Raw genomic sequence first — 23,266 nt, forward strand, 5'->3', positions numbered from 1 at the left:
ATGACGACAAATAATATTCCCCCTAGAGAAAGGAAGTACACCTCAATAAGATCAGTATTTAAGTATCTGATGGGGAGGAGGCACCCAGAAAAGAACCTAAATCTAATCATAGCATCCAAGAGAGTAGGAAGTGCTTAGAAAAGAGTAACCAACATTTAAAAGAGAACATAAACTATATAATCCCTGGTAAAATGTCCATTGGTTTTAACAATTAGATACCAGGGAGAGAAATTTCAGTAGACTGGTTAGTGATCGAAGCCCAGATCATAAGTGGACAAGAAGCAAATGAGGCTGAGGAAGTATGGATGAGGATATAAGGATAGATTATTCTTTAAAAAAAAAATTGAGCAACAAAGGACTTAATACCAACATATATTTGAGGGATAAAGATTTTTTCTTTTTAGGATAGGAAGTCTTGCACATATTCATATGTTGAGGGTCAAGAGTTTATAAAAAAGGAGATAATAAAATACCAAAGGAAAAGAAGATACCTCATGAAAATCCACATAGTATTGAAGGGAATGGAGCTAAGTATATAGAAGCAGCCTTAAAAGGAACAAAGATGAGATGAAAGAAGTTAAAGATAAATGGAAAAGTAGATGCAATGTCAATAGTGTTAAGAGGCTGGTTTAATCAAACATGATGCCTTCAGTTTTGATGGAGGCAGCAAGGGCATCTGCTGAGAAAAGGAGTCAGAACAACTACCCAAAGAACAGGCCTCAAGGAGAGCTATAAATGTTCGGTAGAGCTGTTGAAGGTCATGGGTAAGAATGGTAACCACGTACAAATAACTGGCTCAGCCCTTGAGGCCCAGTGAGGGAGAAACAAATTATTTGTAGGAGCATCAATCGTTATTTTATTTGCTTGTTTCCAGCAATATTCAAGGAGCAGAACAGAGGGAGCGGTATACCAATGCCAACTGGCCAGATTGCAGCCTTGGTGAGCACTGAGACAGGAGGATAGATGTGGGTGAGGGGATGGAAGGGGGGCTCTAATGATCAACAGGTGCTTCATGCTGGTCAGGGAAGGACAGCATCCTGATCTATTTGACCAAATTAGGAGAAAAAGACATAATGGAAGGCTGAGTGTCTGAAATTAAAGAGCAGTTGTCATGCAAGCTAGACAGATCGGTATGACAAAGTTTACGATTCCTGAGATGGAATATTTTTCTTTAAGGACCAGGATCTGTATGTGATTTTGGGGATAGAGGACTGACATTCAGGACAGTTAAGGAGGTTCAACAAGGTAGGGCTAGGTTTTAGATGGGTCAGCTATAAGCCTTTTAAAATCTCCAAGAATTGTAGCAAAGAGAAATGACAGGAGTGAGAAAGGGTATAAGGTAGTGTAACTAGACTGTATGAGTTTCACTGGAGGATACATTTTTATTAATGAGTGAAGGTGGCCATGTGAATCCCAGAGAATGCCAGCTTCTCCTCGTGGCTTCCTTGGATGTGGAATTTACAAGAGTAGAGTAATGCAATGCCACTGTTGACAGCTTAAAGGAAACCTCCTCCTTAAAGAAGAGACAGACTTGAAAGCAACAAATGAAACTCAGTTAAGAAAATGTTTTGATGGAAAAAAGCATCTTTGCAAAAGATTGTGGACACAGGAAAGATTATTGACAATGACATGAGGGGTTCCAGAGGACCCAGTGGAAAAAATACCTTTATAATTATTCAAAGTGTGTGTATATTTGGGGACACCCTATATTTTATATATATAACATCTAGACTAGAGAATTAATTTCATCATATCCTCCCCTTCCCAAATTCCTTTCAATCAGCTATCTGAACATGTCTCATGTGCTCCCATGTCTATTTATTCTCCATTATTGTTCACTCATTCCAACTATTTAAACTGTCTCATTTCAAAAGTTTCAAAAGTCATCCTCAGATGAAATAAATGGCTTCAGATAGCATCTATATATATAAAAGCCTAAGTGACCGTCAGGCCGGAAGCTATGACGTGCACTGACCGCCAGAGGGCAGACGCTCAATGCAGGAGCTGCCGAGCTAAGGTGATTTGGCAGCTGTGATTCTTGGGTGACACACCCAGAACCAGAGAAGAGGGAGCCCGATTCCGGGGAGCATCACCCGAGAACTGCCCTCTCGCAATCCAGGACTCCTTGGGGGATGTTGGAGAGCTGGTTTTGGCCAATCCCTGCAGGTCAGGCCGAGGGACCCCACCGGTGCACAAATCTGTGCACTGGGCCTCTAGTAATAAATAAAAATATGGGTAAAAGCCTGGATAATACTGTATATTAATATACCATGCTGTTGTTAGAAAAGAAAGTAAAATTTTATTTGAGCTCCTTAGGAGACAAAGAAGAAAAAATGTAAACAAATATATGATTCAAAGTCCTGAGAAAAACAACATTTAATTGTTTAGAGTCTCAGAAACTTTTCTTATGCTAACATCTGGAGGAAATTTCAATAGTGAGTCTGTTTAAACAAAGTTCACATACATAGCTCTCTGGAGTGACCCCGGATAAATTTAAAACTCTCAGAAGAAATAACTTAACATCCAGGTTTTCATAACCCACCATAAATGCTCTTTCCTTTAGATAACTTTTAAAAAATAAGCATTGAAAAGCAGCATTTTAAGTTGTACTCTCTGGTAAGAACACAGACTGAAGAGATACCATGGTATGATAAAGCCCACATATGAATTTAGCAATGTGACTAAAACCTGAGCACGAATAGAGAGCCACCACATGGCTGTGGCAAGGAGAGCTGAGGACCACATCTTCCTCAGCAAACATTCCTGGGTCTGCTCCAACACACAGCTGAGCCACAGAGGCCCTGGACAATGTGTCTGGACCGATTTCACAATAGGCATTATCTTCCATGTTCATAGAAAAAAAAATCTGTTGCATAATATTGTCAGATTCAGGTCAACTGAATCCTGGAAGACATCTACGAAGACACAGTATTTCATCTTTGGACATCCTTTCTTGGCTGGGCCAAAATGCCTCCCAAGGCTCATCCTGGGGTATGGAAATAAGACTATACCATCTGAGTAGAAAACGTAAGATACAATCTTTTGATTCTCCATAGCAGTAGACATTTTTTTTCTCCTATTTCTCTGATACCCGAGTTAAGCTCCTTGAAGCCCAGATTATTTATTGTATTACTTTTATAACCTTTCTCCCAAAGGAACATGTAATCCATACACAGTTGGTATCAAATATTATTGGATGGCAGATTTGTTTGTAAAATGGTAAAATTAGATAATACATCTCATCTAAATTCATGGAATTTTCTCTCCTAATAATAGAGCCATGTGATAGCTTAAAAACACATGCTTTATCATCATTCAGTAGCAGTTTATTCATTAGAACATGCTGTACTCTTCTGAAATCCAATATATCTCATCTCATCTCCCATTTGGTTATTTTCCTTCTCAAAAGGCCTTGTTACAAATCCAATGCATTTAACTACCAAACTATGCCCATAAAAGTACTTGGACAATAGCTTACATTTTAAATTGTAGTAATTGTGGGTTCTGCTGACCTGTCAATCTCAAATATATTTATAAGTTACACACGCAAAAATGAAATGAACAAAGTGGTTCAGATTAACCAGCTCTGACTACACCTTTTAAGAAAAATCACTGGGTGTGCCTAGAAGCGAACGCTAACAATTTGTGACGCACTGCAGTGTTACAGCTTTCTAAATGGTAAGTAACTGTTTAAAAATTCCGAAGCGTTCTTAAAATGTTTCGCTTAAACATTTCAGCAATAAAATCTTATTGAACTGTTGCTTTCATTAATTTTCTACAGACTAGAGAGCAAGGAATTCAAGTTAGATTTTTTTTTTCTTTTTACTTTGCCTACCACTAGCAAATAAACTGTGCCTCTTTTTTAAATAAACCCCTGGCCTTGAGTTTGGGGCCCTTAATAGTAGCCTACATGGTTGGCTGCCCTTGGTGTTAAATTTTCTTAAATTGTATTTCTGTCAGTGTATCATTTTTTTAAGCAATGGACCCTATAATAGCAAGCACTGGTCTGTCAGGAGTGCATTTTAACAGCACGACACAAGTATTTTTCACTCCAGGAGACAAACAATGATATGTATTACATGCGGTAAACACTGCCTTTGGTACATAGGGTTCTTTCTCTTTTAGCATTTATCTGTCTAAAATCTCACAGTGTCCTGAATAGGGGGCTGTGGGGGAGGGAGGACTCTACCTCATATTAATATTGCCGGTGGCTATAGTAGAGCATTAGAAAGAGTCCACGTGCATTGCCACATTTTTCAGAAAGAAAACCTTGATTTTATATTAAATGACTGGAGCCTGGCATACTAGCCCATGTCCAGAAAGGCCTTTTATTTAAAACAACTATCACATCTCTCTTTTACAACTCTTTTCCCCAGTATTGGTCTTTCCCCCCGTTTTATTCGCAAGTATCACTACCAAATAACTGTCAAGTAAGCTTATGAAGGCTATTAAGAAATAATATCACTATCCATATTGGGGGTACACAAACCCCAGACATGCTCATACAGTTACTCGCATTTCTAGTTCTTGTTCTTTTGTGTCTTACCCTCTTCAACTTTTTTTCTAATTTTAAAAAATTTACAATGAAATATTCATGATTGATAAATATATATTTAAATTAAAGGTGCGTACTTAACTCTTAGGAATAAAGGTATATAATCAAAATGTTTAGAGAACACTGTGAAAAAGAATGATCAGTTAAAAGATACTGGCATTCAGTTGTCCTTGTCACCTGAGGAAAAAGATACAAAAATCACAACCATAAAGGAAACCTTGAGCAAGCTGAAATTTTACATATAATCCCACCCTATGGGATATTAAACATAAGGCTTTACAAGGCCATAGAACTTACACATGCTAAAATGTGGAGAGTATGGGCCTATATTTCAGAAAACTACCAGCTCAGTTGGAAAGAAAATGGCATGTTCAGTAATTCCTCAAATGATTCAGATTAACCTTAATGTATGTAAAAAAATACTATAACCTTAACTTAATAACCATTCCCGATCACAATCATCTCCACTGTTAATTTTTTATTTTTCCTATATGGCTTCAGGTACGCATGCTACTTAGGCATTTCTTCATCTATCTTCTTTGTAGATGAGAAGTTGGTGCAGATCTTATTATAGCAGTAGCCTTTCATATTCTTGATTATTTATCATTCTTAATCTGTTTCATTTTATCCTCATGTTTAATTTTCAAACTATCTTATTTTCATAACTCAGTGATATTCTTCATTCACAACACAGAAGCTCACATTGCAGTGTTAGCCAGTGTGTTCAATTCTGTGCCTAGGGTGTTTCACTGACACACCCCGACAATTCTATGAGTGGGTCTATGACTCCTTTTTACAGACAAGTAAACTGAGGCTCAGAGAGGCTGTGGAACTTGCTTAGGAATAAATGGTTGAGATGTAGCAGAATTGGGTAGACTTTAACTCTGGACTCTTCACCATGATGACACTCTACATACCTCTAAAACCTAGGGGTTAGATCTAACCTCACCTAGTTTGGGAGAACTGGTGTGACTGTTTTGTTTTTTTCCTTTATACAAAGTGATATTCAGAGAAGGTAAAAACCAGCAGATGAGTGCATCATATTAGTAATCTCTGGCTAATTAGCCATTAATGATAGTTGGTGGAAGTAGGGCAACACCCATGTGGTGGAATAATGAGAAACACACAGTGAAATCATAGAAAATGCACTGTATGTGCTAAAATGAATGTAGAATAAGCTTGTGACTTAGGATCACAGCAACAAAAAAAAACAAACAAAACTGAGCTGTGATGAAAATGAAAGTCTCTTTTACTGTTCAGCAGATAAATCCTCAAAGGAAAATAAAAAATATATAGTTGTAAACATTTTTCAATCTCCTCAAAATGCAAGTGAAGTCCAATTAATAGAGAAGACAAAGCATTTAGCAGTTTTAGTCAAATGAGCATGTGACCTCTGTTCCAAAGATAATGGCTAGTTTAATAACTACCATTGACAAGATTATATAAAAACCAAGCAAACGATCAGCTCAAGGTCAAGCAACATTTCCTTAAAATCGGGATTAAATTGAACTACTTTGGAAGGTGAGAATCACAAAATGGTTAGGAACAGAGGTCTTCGTCTCAACCAGGACAAAATGGCAGTTACAAGCAGATGCCCTGTCTGCCTATAAGCGTAGGAGAGTGGCTGGAAAAGGTTAACAGAAAGAAGCACACAGATGTGCAGGGCGACAGCAGGAATTAAGATTTGGAAAGCCACGTAGCCACCACCTCCTGGATTCCGGAAAAAGTATGTTTCCCACTCCCTTGTGTATGGAGTCGAGATGGCCACCATGCGGAATGCTCAGCCTTTCATATGAGGCTGCTTCCCAAGGCTCAAGGCACATTAACCCAGCAACTCTGCCTACACCCATGATACATCTCAGCCCCTTTTATAAATACAGGCTCAAGTACTTCAATTTGTATTTAAAGTTTTATTGAACGGTTTTCATTTTTAAAAGTAAAGACAGTTTGTACATATAAATCCCACTCTTAAAAGCAGGAATGCATGTTCATCTTTTAGTTCTGAAGATTAACGCTTCGCACTTCTTGATGTGAAACTAAAATTAGTGAGCTAGGGTTAGGTTAGGGGTGAGAAACAGAAGTATAAAGAGAACACTTATGTAAGTAACATTTGTCTCATCTCATCAAGGACGTGATTAAATAAATTGTTTTAAACAGCAGTATGTCTTTGATGCATTTTTCCCCCCCACTAAATGCTGGATTTGGAAACATTTATGATAAAGCAAATATTTTAAATGTTTTGTACTAGAAAATAATTTAAATAAAACTCAGCTTGACTTAAAAAATAATGGAAAAAGTCACCCTTCAGACCTCGAATAACTGATGTTTCCACTTCAAGAGTAGAAAATTGTCAGCTTTATAAAAATCCCCATCTTTGCAATTTTTATTACCTACATATCCTAAAAATATCAATTACATTGTGATCAGGATAGAGTTTAAGGAAATCTTTGGTCTAGCTATTACTCTGATTCATGATGTGTTGACAGCCTTAGCTCAAACTATGGGCATTCCTTTGTATTTCACACTGAAATATTGTATGTAAAAACAGTCCTTTATCCGTTTGAGCAGATGTATGTAGATGTGTCTACCTAAACTCAAACATACAACTATATGGTCACCTATGAATTAGCAACAGACAGCCAAATGATCGAATCCTGAGGTGTATTTGGGATTCACGCTTTATAACTATAAACCAAAGAGGGTTCATGGGGCCAAATAAAAAGGCATTAAGAAAACACTACCAGTAAATAATAAATGAAAAATAATTCCTTTCAATTTTGCATGAGTTCTGTAATCCCAAAGGAAATTCAGTCCATAATAGCTTAATTGAATAAACTTCACAACGTTCTCAAATGGAAGTAGTCATTCCTAGTATCCCCAAAGAATTGGTTCCAGGACCCCTGTGTATACCAAAATCCACAGATGCTCAAGTCTCTTAAAATGACGTCGAATAATGCAAACAGTAGGCCCTTGCACCCACAAATTCCCAACCACCATGGACTGAAAATACTGTTCTTAATCCTTAACTGGTTAAATCCACAGATGCAAAATCAGCAGATATGAAGGGCCGACTGTATTACCACGTCCTTAGAGGACATTGAGAAAAGTTCAGGGACATTCTAGCTTGTAAAAGCAACAGGGGGGTACCACAGGACCACGCAGTGGCTGCTCTCATTCACTCTAACCACATTAGCATTCTTGATGTTCCTCAAACACATCAGACAAGCTCCTATCCCAGGGCTTTGTATTGACTGTTCCCTGTGCCCAGATTGTCCTTCCTAGACAACCTCAGGGCTTGCTCCTTCACGTTCTTCAGGTCTTTACGCAAGTTACCATCTCAACAAGGCTGTCCCTGTGTACCCTATTTAGTTTTCAAATCCTTCTCTTTCCATTCCTGCCTTTTCCTCTCTCTCCCCCTCTTTCTCTCTCTCCCTCTCCTCCCTCTTCTCTCTCTCTCTCTCTCTCTCTCTCTCTCTCTCTCTCTCTCTCTCACTTACACACACATGCATGTACAAACACACACACATCAGTACAAATTCTGCAAACCTCTTATACTGCTCCATTTTTTCCTGTAGTGTTTATCATCTCCTAATGTACTCAGTAATTATTTTGTTGATAATCTGCTTCCCTTAACTAGAATATAAGCTCTAATGGGGAGGATGTATTTCTGTGTTTTATTCAGTGCAGTATCCAGGGCTTTGCTAGCTGACTAAATGCTTCCATTTTTAAGCTGTTACAGAGATAGCAAAACATGTGAGCATAAATATAAACACCAAATAGTACTCACTCATCAAGGACGCGCTGTGCAAGGAAGGGATTCTTGTCGCTTAGAGTATATAGAATAATATTTTTTGAATGGGAAAATGGGGCCCAAGGATGCTAAGCATTTTGCAAGGGATGTTAATTGTACCGCTGTTGGTAGTTTAGCAATATCTGTGATAAGAGACGAAACAATGCAAACAGTGTGAAAGTTACAGAGCTAAGTCTATCTTACTCTGAATCTAAAATATAACTATAAAGCTTGAAGTTCAGCCTTTATAGTAGGACTACTGGCTTACAAAAAGGAATTTTACAGAGCTTAAGTTTTACTTATTACTTATGATCTCCATTCTTAATTTTTTTTCTAATATCTCTTGATTATAACCTTTTCTCATTCTCTAAATTAGTTCCATGGGACATAATCAGACTAACGCTCTTTATATATATTTTTCCTAGTTATTTCAAAGCAATTTTGACTACATCAGTTGTAGAAAATAGGCCAAATAACTTGTCTTTAAATTCTTCCCAAATTTCCCAGACTGACTCCCTTATTCTTTACATAGTAAAATATTAATATCTTCACATGTATATATTACATAAAATCAATTAGAAATATAATATTCTACATTCATTATTCATAGGAATAAAGCATTGGCACTCAAGTATTTGTTAATTGACTAAATGGTTTCATTTTTAAACTGTTAGAGAGATAGCTAAACATGTGATCATAAATACAAACACCAAGAATACCCACTCATCGAGGACATGCTGGGGAAGGAAGGGATTCTTATAGTTCAGAACATTTCTCATTTTCCCTAATAAATGGTCACAGAAAATACTAGTTTATAAATTCCAAGGCAATTCAATAATTTATAATTTCTTTGTATCATCCAAAGCACAAATGATCCATCCCTCAGTGACTATTTACATGCAATACTTACAGGCTTTAAAATTACGTTCATAGAATAGTGGAACTTCTCACCTGGAAAATACAAATCAACCTGCCCACTGAAACTAATACTCATATTTAGTGTTCGAAGTTATGCTTGCTTTTTCCATTCGTCTCTCCCCTCGCTTCCCCCAACCACCCAAGCAAAGGAACAAGTACTGATCACTCATCTTATGCAGTCTAACATGAACTGTTGGTCAGAATATATTTTTATTGAGCAGTTGATAAACACAAAATAATCATCATGCTCGATGCCATCAGGTATTTTAAAGTGTAACAGTTTTGACTCTGCTGTTTTTGGGGAATTGGGAGCAATCTATCAAAGGACATTACTTAAGGGATTTCAAAATTTTTCAAAAATGAGAAAAAGAATAAAATAATTTCAAAAATTGTATGCATCTCTGTTAGAATTGCTATAAGAGAAATGGTATTGTTCTAAAAGTTTTAGAAAATCAGAATAAACTAGCAAAGTCGAAAATTTGTTATTTTCCCTTGAAGTTGCCTGTTGCGATCTGATGGCATAAATGAGATGGGAATTTATTTTTGTTCCGTGATAATAAGATTACTATTAAATGTTAGCATTAGCACATTTTATGAAGTTCCATGCCTCCTTACTAGTCCTTGTCATATGTGATATTTTTGTTTACTAAAATGGTTTTTCTGCTTTTATTAATAGGATGGGTTTAATGTCGACGATGCGTTACTGCATTACGAATAACAATTTTACTTAAATATGGCTTTGGTATACTCCTCTGCAAATAATCTTTGAATTCCTAAGAGTCTTTTATTTTCCCAGTAGCACAGTTGGAGAGTTTTTAATATTAAATTGAATCATAACAACACATGCTGGTTAGAGTCTAACTTAATATATTCAACTTAATGTTAATTTCCCAATTTCAAATCAGGAATCTGACTATTCCAAGATGATTATTTATCTCAAGAGTAATTTTTCTTGAAACTAGTGAAGTCCACAGCTAGAGCTTTTTGCATTTACACAAAACTAACACTATGGAGGAAAAGAATTCGGCAAAAGACTTAGAATCTTTACATAACTACAAAATAATATTGTTGAGGAGAGAAAGGCCTATCAGGAAGTTTTGATAACACAGGGCAGAAAAGCAAAAATGGCATAGTGAACACACAGGTGACTGATGTGTGTAGTCTGTTAATATAATAAATATGTTTGATGAATATAATAAAGGAGTAGGCTTGGGTTTTAAATCCTTTAGAGAAAAGTTATCCATAAATATCAATGATAAGGGCCAAGAAAACCTTAATAAGCCAAAAAAATTGTTTTAAAGTAAGAAATGAAAATCTAATTGCCAAAATACATTTCTTATAAATACCCTGAAAAGGGAAATTTATGGATAATCATGAAACAAAGTATGTAACGATGACAGAAAGAGAAATAGAACAGACAGTATCAAACTCCATAGAAGCTGAGAAAAACAGAATGGGGTGATGAACATCACAGGGGATTAAATTTAAGGATTCTGTAGTATTATAAAACTTGTCTGCCTCTTGGACCGGTGAACACCTGTAAAAACAAGTCAGTGTTATAGTTTACTAAGAAATTAGCTGGCATAAAGTATCTGGATTTTACAAGTTTCAAAGCCTACAAACTATAGTGATCTGATAAAAGTCAATTATGACTAAAGTTAATATTCATTCTAAGGTTACATAGATTCTAATATCTGTTTTGCAGCTTGCACATATACACCTACAACACTTTAAATGCATAACAAGGGGAGATAACACATGTCACTTATTCAAACCAATTTAGAAAATCAAAACAAAAGGAAAAAAAACTTTTAAAAAAAGACATGGTTGCTTTAAATGCTGTTTTAAAATATATCTGGTCAGTTGAATACAGCAATGCTGTTTTACTTTTATTTCCCTTGTTTTCAAGACCTTGTCCTGCATTTACAATTTATATATTTTAACATTTATTGATAAATGTGAGAAACGTTAGGTAATCTTTTCTAAAGATAGAACGAGGTTGCGGGTAATGACTTTGAATAATAGGAGACATTCTCGTAGGAAATGGAAAATATTTTCAAGCCAAACACCAAAATAAGATTTCAATGCCTCACAGTGTAATGAAGGAAAACATAATAGTCATTTAGGTTGGCTCAGTTCTTCTTTTAGGCTATATAACTTTTATGTGAGGCAGAAAACTGAACTAACATAATACATTTCTACAAGGCATGGATTCATCAAAACCATTTCCAAAATTACTCCTTTCAGCATATTTTAAAAATGAGATTCCTTAATAAATTATGTGTATGCAGTCAAAACACAGCATTAAAATTTATTATTAGTCACTTAATGGAAGTTAATGGTGAATTTATAAATGAAGTGCTGGCTTACTTTGATATACTTTAAGAGCAACCAAAAATAGATATTCTTTTCCAGAGTTCTATGTATTTATAAAGTGCAAAATAAGCAATTTTAGCAATTCTCAAATGTAGGTCTTCCAGATGCATTTAATCCTAAGTATACTTGTAGAAACAGAATATTTTTCTGCTAAGTCAGGTATGTCTAACTTATCCATCTTGTGTGTAAAAACTATCCTGACTGAAGTATTCCATGCTTTATAAAAAGATAAAAAACTGTAAAGATATAGAAATAGTGTGAAGTATTTTTGTATTTTTAACAGTCTTGTCTGGGGAGCGGGTGGCTTTGTTAGTGAAAATACCTAAAGTCTGTCAAACAAAAAGCCACAAAACTAAAATAACTAGATTAAATAATCACTCGCTGAAAATGGATGACTCATAGATTTAAAGACAGAATGTTATTGGAGACAAATTTAGAAATAATAAATTCTCTGTGTAGATGAAATATTTTTTTCAAGTTTATTGAAAAGCAGTTGACTCTGAGGAAGTCTGGTGTGAATCCACTAATTTTTTTCTAAAGTGAGGGGCTCCCTCCAAAAGTATTTTACAAAACAAAATTATCACTCCTGATTTGTAATGTTCCATGAACAGTAGAGTCTAAATTATTTAAAATATAATTTAATAATGCTTTACGATAACAAACAGAAAAATGGACTTAAAATGACAACTTTTTTGAAGCTATAAATAAAGATAATTTGCAAGGAATTTAACAGTATTTTTCTAACAGACCATAGAGTCTAATACATTCTCATATGTCAAAATATTTCATAATACTAAGATTAGCTTAGACATTTAAATATGGTAAAAGTTATAACTATAATAAAGTGTTAGAAAACCTTCAATGAAGCTTGTAGAGAAGAAAAAGGTTATTTGGGAGAAGTTCTATTCCATATAAAAGCTTAAAGTTTTAGAATTTAAAATAAAAGTTATTTTCAAATAACAATAATTCACTGCTTTCCGTGGAAGATATTTTCAACTGCCTAATACTAAAAACATAACAATGAAACAAAAAAAGAGAACACTTTATTCAACATTTAAAAATTGTGAAGTAACTTGTCAGATAAAATAATATTAACAACATATTCATGTTTTCTTTTAAAGCCTTAATTATGTACTAATATTAATCAAACCTTATGTAAAAATTTAGAGGCACCAGGTTTGATCTGTGTGAAATAAAGCGATAGCTAGATTAATGTTTTATGCAGCCATTGCTTTTAATGTTCTATTTTAAAGTTACTATATCATTATATTAAAGCATTAATTTGTAGTAAGCACAGCAACTTCAAACCGTTTTTGTTAATTGGCAACTCTGATGGAGCACGAAGCATCATTCTTTCTCAGTAGTTTCATTTTAAAGAGATCATCCTCACATATAAAAGTAGAAAATTGCATTAACATTTATATAAGACATTTTCAGCTTCTCATATAGGAAGAGCTGTAAGTAGTTTCTATGGCATATAGCACAGCAAAGAGCTTTGAGTACATTCTCTGGTAAGACACTTTTCGTTGAGGTACAAGATATAGCCTATATGGACTTAATGCTTAAAATATACCCCAAGTAAGAAGTTTTAAGCTTAACAAAAAACACACCAAAAATTACCCCAAAACTTGAGTGATAGATTCTGATATCCTTTACTGCCTCCAAGTTGAAAAATATTTTGCTATTTCTCCTGGTTCTGACTTCTTATCACTTGCCACAAAATCTTAATTCTAAAACTCTGGTTATACATTAACTACTTCATTCACATTTTCCAAACTGAAATAAAGATGATAGTGTGGCAGTGATTAGAGTCCTATAAATACCATTACTAAATCTTTGCTAATTTTTATACAGCAATTGTTAGTCTACTTTAGGCAGTCTATTGATTTTAAGCTCTAGTTCAAAGTACAAAGATGCTTCCATTCTAAATAGTCATAAGTTCATCTCTTAATAATATAAAATTCTAAATGTATTGGATACATTTTTAACAGATACCTTTCTACATCTTGACATATAAAGATTGATGGACAGATTGACTTCATAGTTTAAGTCAGAGAGTGTGTTAATAGAGGAAGTTTTTGAATGTCAATCCTTCTGTTCCTTTAGATAATGAATGAAAGCAGAGGACAGTCCTACAAACTGTCAAATTCTTTCATCAAATCCATGCATTTTATATTCTAAAGAAGAATAAAATACATTATACCAGCCCTGTTATGGAAAGTGAACTGTTCAGATTCGAAACTCAGCACATAAACTGTAAAATATTTTCTTTTTCTTAAATATATTAATTGTGCCACAAAGGAGAAAAAAATCTGAGAGGAATCAAATTTATCACAATCATAGTTTTGATAACTCATAAGAAAATATCTTATGATTTAAATTTGTGTATTCATTACTTAAAGAACTTGTAAAAACAGGTCATCACTATCATTGCTCCAAGCAATGCAAAAGAAAACATTAGAACTTCAGGAATCATTGTTCAGAATTAAAATTTTTTGGTTTTGGTTGTGTGTGTTTTTTTTCAAGGAAGTTATTAGGAAGTTAAATACAATTGTCAAAAATAGGTCACTCTCTTATATTCTTTAGACCAGGATAATGCCTATAATAAATAATTTATTAGTGCAGGTAAACATTTTTTAAAATATTTTTCTATATTCTTATTTAGATGCCCAGTAACTTAGACAGAGAAATACAGACCTGTAAGTTCTTTATGGCCTGTTTGATGTTTCAAAGAAATTATGTAATATCCAAAGACCAAAAACAAAACTAAGCCATTTTAATAGGATTTAAATGGTTAAGCACTGGTTATGGAAAATACAGATAGGAAATATGCAAAACCAGGAGGGAAATAGCCACAGAATACTACTTGTTCACTGGTCATATTGCAGATTTTGTATAATTGTTAAATGATTACATAGTAATAATTTTAGGTACATCTCTCTTTTTCAGTTTGTTATTTCATCTATTACCTAAAAGTATGCCTTTCACACAGCAGGCATTCAATGAACATTTTGGATGACTATTTATACACATTCAAAGAAATTAATTTGTAAATAATATTAGCTTGATTGTATTTGCCCATCTCACATACAGAATCAGACTATTTTAATGTGCCAGAGACATATGCTGTTGAACATCCACACAATATCACTGAGCTACATGCTTTCCACATAAAACTAAATACCACATCTGTGGCATAATCTATAATACATAACGCAGTGTTTTTACTCACATACCAATTTCTGATTTCACTTCTACAATTTTCAAGTGTTGATGAATTACTAGCTGCCAAAGAAGTCACGTTATATAAAACAAACCTTCAGTTTAAATAAGGGATAAGCTTGCTGTTAACAACTTAGTTTGAAATATTAACAACCTTTAGGCTGTTAACATAACAACTAGCCATTAATGTGGTAATGACCAATTTAAGAGGAAATTGTACCCTGAGAAATGAATATATTGGCAATCAGGACCAGGTTTTATATCTGAGAGAGTATGAATGTCTAAAAATAAGTTAACAAGCATTAAAAGTTTAAGCCTACCAGAAATTAACTAAACATTATATTACAAAGGGCAACAATATGGACTCATCTGAAAATTTTCTTCAACAAAACACGTACTTGAGATATCAAAGCAATTGAACATCATATTTTATTACCATAAGGACGAATAAGTCCAAGGTTACTTTCTCCCTCACTATTATATTGACAACTGCAAAATGGCTTCACTAAAGACTCAGGGATTTCATTGGCAAATTTATATTTTTGACTTAAAAATTCTAGGTATTTTCAAAGATTTTCTTTAAATTTAACTTAATTCAGTCTTTACTATGTATTAGGACGCCTTAAGCTTGCCAGACTCTATAAAACTACGTGTTTTGTAATTGTTGCTACATAAATCCACTGGAGACACTGCAGTTGTAAACAAAAGTAAAAGTCAAAAAGATTCAAAAACTCATGACTTGTTGGTTAGTAATGATAAAACGAAACTAGGAAGCAATGTTAAGTCATTAAAAACAAAATAAATGCTCTATGTAGAAATGAGGCTCTAATTCACAGTGAGCGGAGGGCAAATTCTTATTTCGAAAAGTTCAATGACTGCAGTTCTAAGAGAATTCATGCACTAAGTTGATTTTGGTTAGTAGTACCACCACAATGAAGGAAACCCTGGTATAGTCACTTCCCACCCTAGCTGGTTTGGCTCAGCGGATAGAGGATAGAGCGTCGGCCTGCAAACTGAAGGGTCCCAGGTTCCATTCCGGTCAAGGGCACATGCCCAGGTTGTGGGCTCAATCCCCAGTGGGGGACTTGCAGGAGACAGCCGATCCATGATTCTCTCTCATCATGGATGTTTCTATCTCTCCCTCTCCCTTCCTCTCTGAAATCAATAAAAACATATATTTTTTTTAAAAAAGAGTCACTTCCCACTGTTGGCACCTTGCATGTATTTTGAGCAAGATAACACAGAGAAGGAGTAACAAGTGGTCATAGTCTGGAGGCTGTCAGATGAGGCAGTCCTAAGAAGGGAAAGACTAGAATTTCAAAAACAGCACTGCATTCACCCTCTTGTAACTATTATTCAGCAAACAGTAATTTTTTATACATCAAAGATTAAATCGGACTGAAAAAGAACTGAATTCTATAGCAAGAAGCACTAAATTTCCTAGAAAGTACCTCTCCAAATAACTAAGATGGTTAAGGAGTTACCACCGATGGATAAATTTGTGTCATAAGGGGGAACAATTAAAAATAAGTCTCTTAATGTTAGACTAGGAACATGACTAATCATATCAAATAAGGAAAACCCAAATGATGCCATATATCATTTCTCTAATTTGATTGATCCTACTTTATTAATATAAGTAATGTGCAGCCGAATCAAGTCACAAAGTTCCCTGGAATGCAAAATAATCTTTCTTTAAATAGAAGTCCATGTGTTGAGTACTAAACGCTGGGAAACAAGTTTAGTCAGCGCCATGGCTTCATAAGCAAGAACATCTGTCGGGTCCTGAAACTGTCCAGATGTTTTCAGTGAGGACAGTGGCTGTCATTTCCCCACAAGGGTGGCAATGGTTACTTTGTCAATTTCCATACAGCTACTGGCCAGTCTGAGGCTGTTCGCGCCCAGTGATACCTTGCGATGACCACTTGGAATGGCGTGGGGGGTGGGGGGAAGATGTATTCACACTTCGGGAAAGTTTTCAAAATTGGCTAATAAATATACCAATAAATACCAGTTGAGAATTTCAAACAGATTTTCCTCTGACAATTCTGAAACAGAAAGATAGCTGCATATTTTGTGTTCTGCTCGGCCCACCTTGTCACTTACGGTCTAATAAAAAAAAAAAAAAAAGCATATGCTGATTTCTACCGAATACGTCCTTGACGTGAACATGACAAAACAGGAGCAACCAGGCAAGCCAAATCGAAACCCTTTAGATAGTGTGTTTTGTTGACCACTGCTTAAGCAATAATTTGCTTCAACAGGCACCTGGCAACATTTTGAAGGCGGATAGGTCAACATCTTTCAGGACTATAGGCTGGTAGGAAGGAAAGGAAACAAACCAAAACACACACTTGCAAAAGTGCTTTAAAAAGGAATCCAGTCATCACTGGTGTGCAAGGGTCATTCCTACCTCAAATAGTCTCTGCGACAAAGGATGAGATTGGCTTTCGTGTACAGGGTGGAGCCCACTTCTCCCAATCGACAGTCGCAGCAGGCACACTTCAGGCAGTCCTCATGCCAGTATTTGTCCAGGGCCTTTAGAAGATACCGGTCCTTGATCTTTCGGTTGCAGCCAGCACAACCTTTCGGTTTGGTGTCTGGCTGGACTGAGAGCATTTGTATACCTAAAAGGAGACAAAAACCGAAGAGAGAGCTGGGACGACAAGACAGAGCCAGAGGATGTCAGAAGACCTCAATCAAGGTAAATATTTCAGAGTGCCTCGTGTAAGGAGTGTGAGACTCTCCTTTTTTAGGACTGTCCTAAAATCAAACTACATTCTGGACACAGGAAAGATGCTTATAGCTAAGTACACAATACAGTCACCCCAAAAGTTCACCAATCCTATATTACTTGTTTGCATCCAAATACTTCCTTCTGTGCCCTTGATATTTCAAAGTATTCATTATGTTAAAAAAAAGTATACTCTCAAGCATCATTCGGTGCCTGTATTAATGGCAGATTACCTAACTATATACTACCACATACTCTTATATAAAACTGAAGTATAGGATTATGTAATTTATTACCATTTGCATGCACTTATTTATAGAAGAAGAAAACAACAGAAGGCAAAGTCTGAATATACATATGATATATATATATATGTATATATATATATAATTACACATATATAGATAAATGAAATATGTACAGTGCATATATTATATAATGCTATCCTAGACATAGGAACATTTCTATATTTTCGAAATACATTTCCATCACAAACAAGGAGTCTAGCTAGGTTTTACAACTTGACCAAAATTTGAAAAAATATTCGCCTGAGTTTCTTCTTTCCTAACACCCAGCTTTAAAAACAACAACCCTGGACTAACTATTCAGAGCTTCGTATTTATTAAATAACTCACTTTAAGCACTGTCAAGTATCACAGGCATCCACCAATTCCAAAGTCCCTCATTTTACAAATTAGGATACGGAGGCCTAAGAGAGGTTAAGGTACTTGGCTCAAAGCTGAACAACAGTTAAACACTATACTTGGTGGCCTTCCCACAGTCTAGCAATGCCATTGCTCTATCCTGCTTCCTCTCCTAGGCAGAAAGTTCTAAACTTGGACACGGAAGGGTACAAAACACCCAATGTGTATGCACTTTTGACACAGCGTCAAGAAAAGAAATGCCAAGCTCTAGTCTTGAACATTTTCTGTGTGCTTGCTCCTCCTCCAAAAGAGTTAAACCTTCTCCCGTTTCCTCTGATGCCTCGCGATGAAGACTTTGCCTCTATTACCTTCACTATCTTTTTCTTTTTTTAACCACACCAATAAGAAACATCAAGGCACAGTCTCCACGCAGATGGATAACTTTCCTAGATACAAATATGACATGAGCTGCACATGATACTGTTAGGATGTTGAACTTCCATTAAGAAAATAACTTCCCTGGTTAGAGGACTAGAGTAGGCAATGGCACGGAAGAAAGCGGCGTGGCTGTTCTTTCTGCGTGATATGCGTAGCTGTGGCCTCCGGAGCTGCAAACTAGCAGCTGGCTTTGAACAGAAGAGCAGGTGGTATTCCTATAGGCTGCTTCCTGCCCCTTTTCTTTTGAAGGAGCTGAGGGGCTGGTGTAGATGAATCATAACCCTTGCTAGCTCTGCTAAATCTCACTCTCTAGAACTTCTAACAAATGAAGTTTCTTTGATCAGAACTAGTTACTGTCTTCTAGCAAGGTTCCACAAGGATTCAATCCCATTAATTATAGTACAGATCTCACCCTACCGCCTCTTAATCATGCACCTAAGGGGAGGGAGAAATTTTGATTTACTAAGTGATACTCTGGATTTCATTATTGAAAACATCTAGAGATATATTATGAGTGGCTATTCTCATTATCCGGTTTCTAAGGCAATTATTTATTTTTTTAATATCACAAAGCTACATTTATTTTGTAAAAATCCTTCTTAGTTGTAGCTAAGCTTATTTCTGAGTTGTGTTACTACCATCAACCCTGGAAGGTCAGCTCTCTTTATTCAAAATGCTTTGCAACCAAGACAGGGAATACCAGCATTTGGCACAGGCAACACTACCCTGCTTGTCTTCACAAAATGTTTTTGTTGTGTTGACATTTTAATTTAGCACTCAGAGGCCAATTAATATTTGAAACTCTTGCATTCTGTTTGGCCTTGGGCGGAAAAGGAGTTTGATATTTTACATCCGTCCCGGAGCCTTCCTTTAGAGAACATCCTCACATTTCTCTTGAAAGGGTAATCTTTTCAATACCATGCAACTTTACCAGCTGTAGAAAAAGAACTATTTAGCAGTCACCACTTTGCCATGAACCTAAAAGGCATCAAACGGTCAGCAACCTCCCCTTGCTATCCAGAGAACAGGTCTGGGTAGAGTTACGTGTTTGGAGCTGAGAAACACTGCACAAGTTGCTCTGAGCACATCAGCACTCATAACTAGTTTAAGATTGGCATGTAAATTGTTCTGAGGGAAATTCTTATTGCCTCTGAGACCCTGCCATTCTGAGTTATTTGACAGTTTAAGGGAAATCATAATTTTAAAAAAAGACATAAATAATAGCCTGTGCAGTGTGGTGTGCAGAAATAAGTAGAACCATTTCATTTAAACTCTGGTGAGCTTTTAATTGCCCGGATTGCATTGTGAGGCGGCCTAACGGTTGATTGCCTCCATTATGTTCCCTTGTTCTGTGCCATTCATCCGAGCAGTCTCAGCTTCAGTAGTTAACACAACAAAGTAACCACAACTCCACAACACACAGGGGTTTAAAAAAAATAATCATAATAAAAGATTTGCAGCACTTAGGCACAGTCTTTTATATTTTTGGACTAACTACACATACTGAATGGGAAACATTTTGTCCCCGTCGGAAGATTCACAGGGAACAATCTGGGAGAAGGAATTGTTAGAGGGAATACATAAAGGGGGTTGGCAGAGATGAGGTGCCTCGGGAAGATGCTAAAATGGGAATGCGGGTTCTGCAGCTGGGAGCAGTGACACAGATTAAAAGAATTTGGCCAACACAGCCATTCGATTGCCAAGAGGTACCAAACAAAAGATTTTCTCTCCTCCTGCCCATCTTCACCCTCTCCCAGCCCCCAGTCCCGACTGGAGAACTGGATTGGGCCTAAAAGCTTGTTTCTCTCTGTTCACTGGCCCAGAGCATCCCTACAGGCTGCAGCCCCCTAAGGGACAACAATGCAAATAGATGTCCCCAGATCTCAGGCACTGGAGCTGCTTAACTCTGTTCTGCCCCTTCAACTCGCAACCCACCGCCCCCCCCTCCCCATCTTTCCACCACCCCTCCCCTTTTTGAGCAATGGAGCTGGGAACCAATTTGATTCCCTTTTTCTCCAATGCAGCTGCAAGGCTCAGAGATACTGACATTTTTCCACTCTTATCAGTTTAATTACAGTTACCATGGCAGCAAAGTGCTAGTGCTTGGCAAAGGCCAACAAGAGATTTGCAAGACTGAGTTCAATTTTGATGCAGCTCACATGCAAAATAAAAAAAAAAAAATAAGAAACATACATACACTCTAACAAAGAATCCCCTTGCGGGAGTTATGCTCCAGCCTTTTGTTGGTGGTGTCTTTGCACCCACACAGGGATGGTTTGCAAAGAATGGAGCAGTATTTGTTGCACCCCGCCAGATTAATTGGTTTAAGCAGCCGTCTTTCAAAGCAAGTTACAACAATAATATTTTGGATCTTTTAGAAAGACACAAAAGCAGCCAGCGGAAGAGCAGGGAGGCTTCGGAGCCAGCCAAGAGCGCCCCAGCGCCCGGCACAGCGCAATCCATGCTAGATTGTAACCTTACCAAAACTTTTCTCCTTTTTCTGCATGAGTTGGTTTAGGCGTGCCTGAGTTGCGGAGGCTTCGCATGGAGCCCCAAGCCCAAAGAGAGACGCGGAGAGGGGGCTCCTTCTTCAGCCCGCGTGTGGACCCGGTGCGCGCAGCCCGCACCGCCGGAGGACCGACTATTGTGAAGCCACTTGGGGAGCGGGTCTGCGTGGCGGCGGGGGGCGGGGGCAGGGACGAGGGCGGCCAGACGAGACGCGGCGCCCACGGCGAGCCCCTTGCCGAGCGGCAAGTGTGCAAAAGGATGGCGAATGACAAAGCCACATGCTTCCCTAACTCTGCCCATAATCCCGAAATCCCAGCGGCCCCTTTTAGCTTCGTGGTAACAAATGGGTTTGATTAAACTGTCACATGCAGCGTTAGCATAGCATATCATGTTCAATAGGAAAAAGATCATAAATCTGAGTTGTATTTCATAACAGCTATCTGGGAAGTGCCCCCCCCTCCCCTCCCCCCCCCCCCCCCCCCCCGCACCCCGGGAAAATGTGCTGCATCGGTTTGGATCCGGACCTGGGAGGACATAGGCACCCGGTGCCACGGTCTCTCTCACTCTTCTGGCCACTTGTCCCCGACCACCCCCTCCTTCCCACGCTGTGTTACGGCAGAGTGGGGAGAGGCAGACGTGTCCACAGGAACCCAAAGGTGGTTATTTCAACTCTTGGGGGGAGGGGGGTGTGGGGGGAGGGTTCATGAATTCCAGCAAGTAAGGAGAAGAGGGCTCCCGAACCCATCTGGGACCCCATTCCTCGCCTCACGGGCCGGACCAGAGCGAACGTGTCCTAACGCCCAACTCCCCCTGCCCCTCTGCCCCCCCCCCACCCCGGGGAGCCGGGGGTGTGGAAATGCTGCAATTCGGCGTGAACTTTGACGACTATCCACTCGAGTCGTACTTGAACCATTCCGCGCCCGCGGCCGCTCTCCCTCCTCTCCGTCCCCCTCGTCCGCGTGCATTCCGCGTCTCATCATAAAAATAATGAAGCCTCCCATGATTTAAGCAAAACCGTCTCCGCCGAGCTGCCGCCCGAGCAAAAGTTGCCGTGCGGGAGCCAGCCGGGCTGAAGCTCCAGTTTATGCCTCATTAGGAGGCTCGGGGAAGGAGGGAAAAAAAAATAAATAAATAAAAAAAATACCCACATCCGCACACGCACGCGCGCACCCGCAGACACACACACACACACACCCCGCAAATAAGCCGCCGCGTGTGTACCCAGTGGCTGCACTTACCTTCTCAGTTAAGCGATACAGGGGGAGGCGGTTCAGAAAGCACCGTGGCTGCTTTGTAGCGCTTCTCCTTGGGAAAGGTCAAAAAGAAGCATTGTTTGAAAAAAAAAAAAAAAAAGAGAGAGGGGGGGAGGGAATCTATTTTTTTTTTTTTAAGTTTAAAATAATGAGGTCCTCAAGGATCCGCCAAGTCAGGGTGTTGATCGCATCTGAGCCACAGGTGTCCTCCTTTTCGGCAGCTGCAGTCCGAGGCTGTCTCTCCCCCGTCCGGGCTGGAGACAACTTACCCCCGCAGCACGCAGGGAGCCGAGCCGAAGGCAGCCGGGGCTCTCGGCGGCGAAATGCAATCCCTTCCCAGCCAGACCGAAGGCAGCCCGAGAAAAGGTCACTCCGTTATTACGGAGCCGGCGGAGCCCGGGCAGCGCTTGTCAAGACCACAGAGAAGCAAGCTCCCTTCCGATTTAAGACTATTTACCTCTCGCCCCCACCCCTCCCCTCCCCTCTCCTTCCCCGCTCTCCCTCCCTCGCTGGCTCGCCCGCCCGCCCGCTCGCTCTCCTGCGCCTGTTCTGCAGCTCAGTCAAGTACAGCCGCCCTCGGAAAGTGCAAAGCAGCCGCCAGACAGATCGGGCTTTGTTGCTAATTTCCCAGGGTGAAAATGTACAAGCCGGCGAGGGCCGTCCGCGCAACCGCAGGCATATGCTACTCACAAACGCTGGGGACGACCCCGCGCACAAAAAAAGTGACCTCGGCGGGAGTCGACTCGGGAAAGGACCCTGCCTCCTGGACCGGTTCAAGAGGAGTCCTGCGAAGGAGCGCCCAGGAAAAGAGTGGGGTCCCTAAAATAA

At 38.3% G+C, this 23,266-nt stretch overlaps 1 protein-coding gene across 1 annotated transcript in view; it reads right to left on the minus strand.

The window, feature by feature from the left end:
* Positions 1–21,183, minus strand: part of LMO3 (LIM domain only 3) — a gene marked incomplete at both ends in the record, with an annotated part of 50,794 nt that extends 29,611 nt beyond the window's left edge. Inside the window, 2 exons of the mRNA XM_079775774.1 lie at positions 17,275–17,488; positions 21,159–21,183. Coding sequence (XP_079631900.1) covers positions 17,275–17,488; positions 21,159–21,183 — 239 coding nt within the window. The remainder of the gene's footprint in view (positions 1–17,274; positions 17,489–21,158) is intronic.
* Between the last annotated feature and the right edge of the window lie 2,083 nt (positions 21,184–23,266).

This window comes from Cnephaeus nilssonii (assembly GCF_951640355.1).
Source record: "Cnephaeus nilssonii genome assembly, chromosome: 6".
NCBI classification, from domain to species: Eukaryota; Metazoa; Chordata; class Mammalia; order Chiroptera; family Vespertilionidae; genus Cnephaeus; species Cnephaeus nilssonii.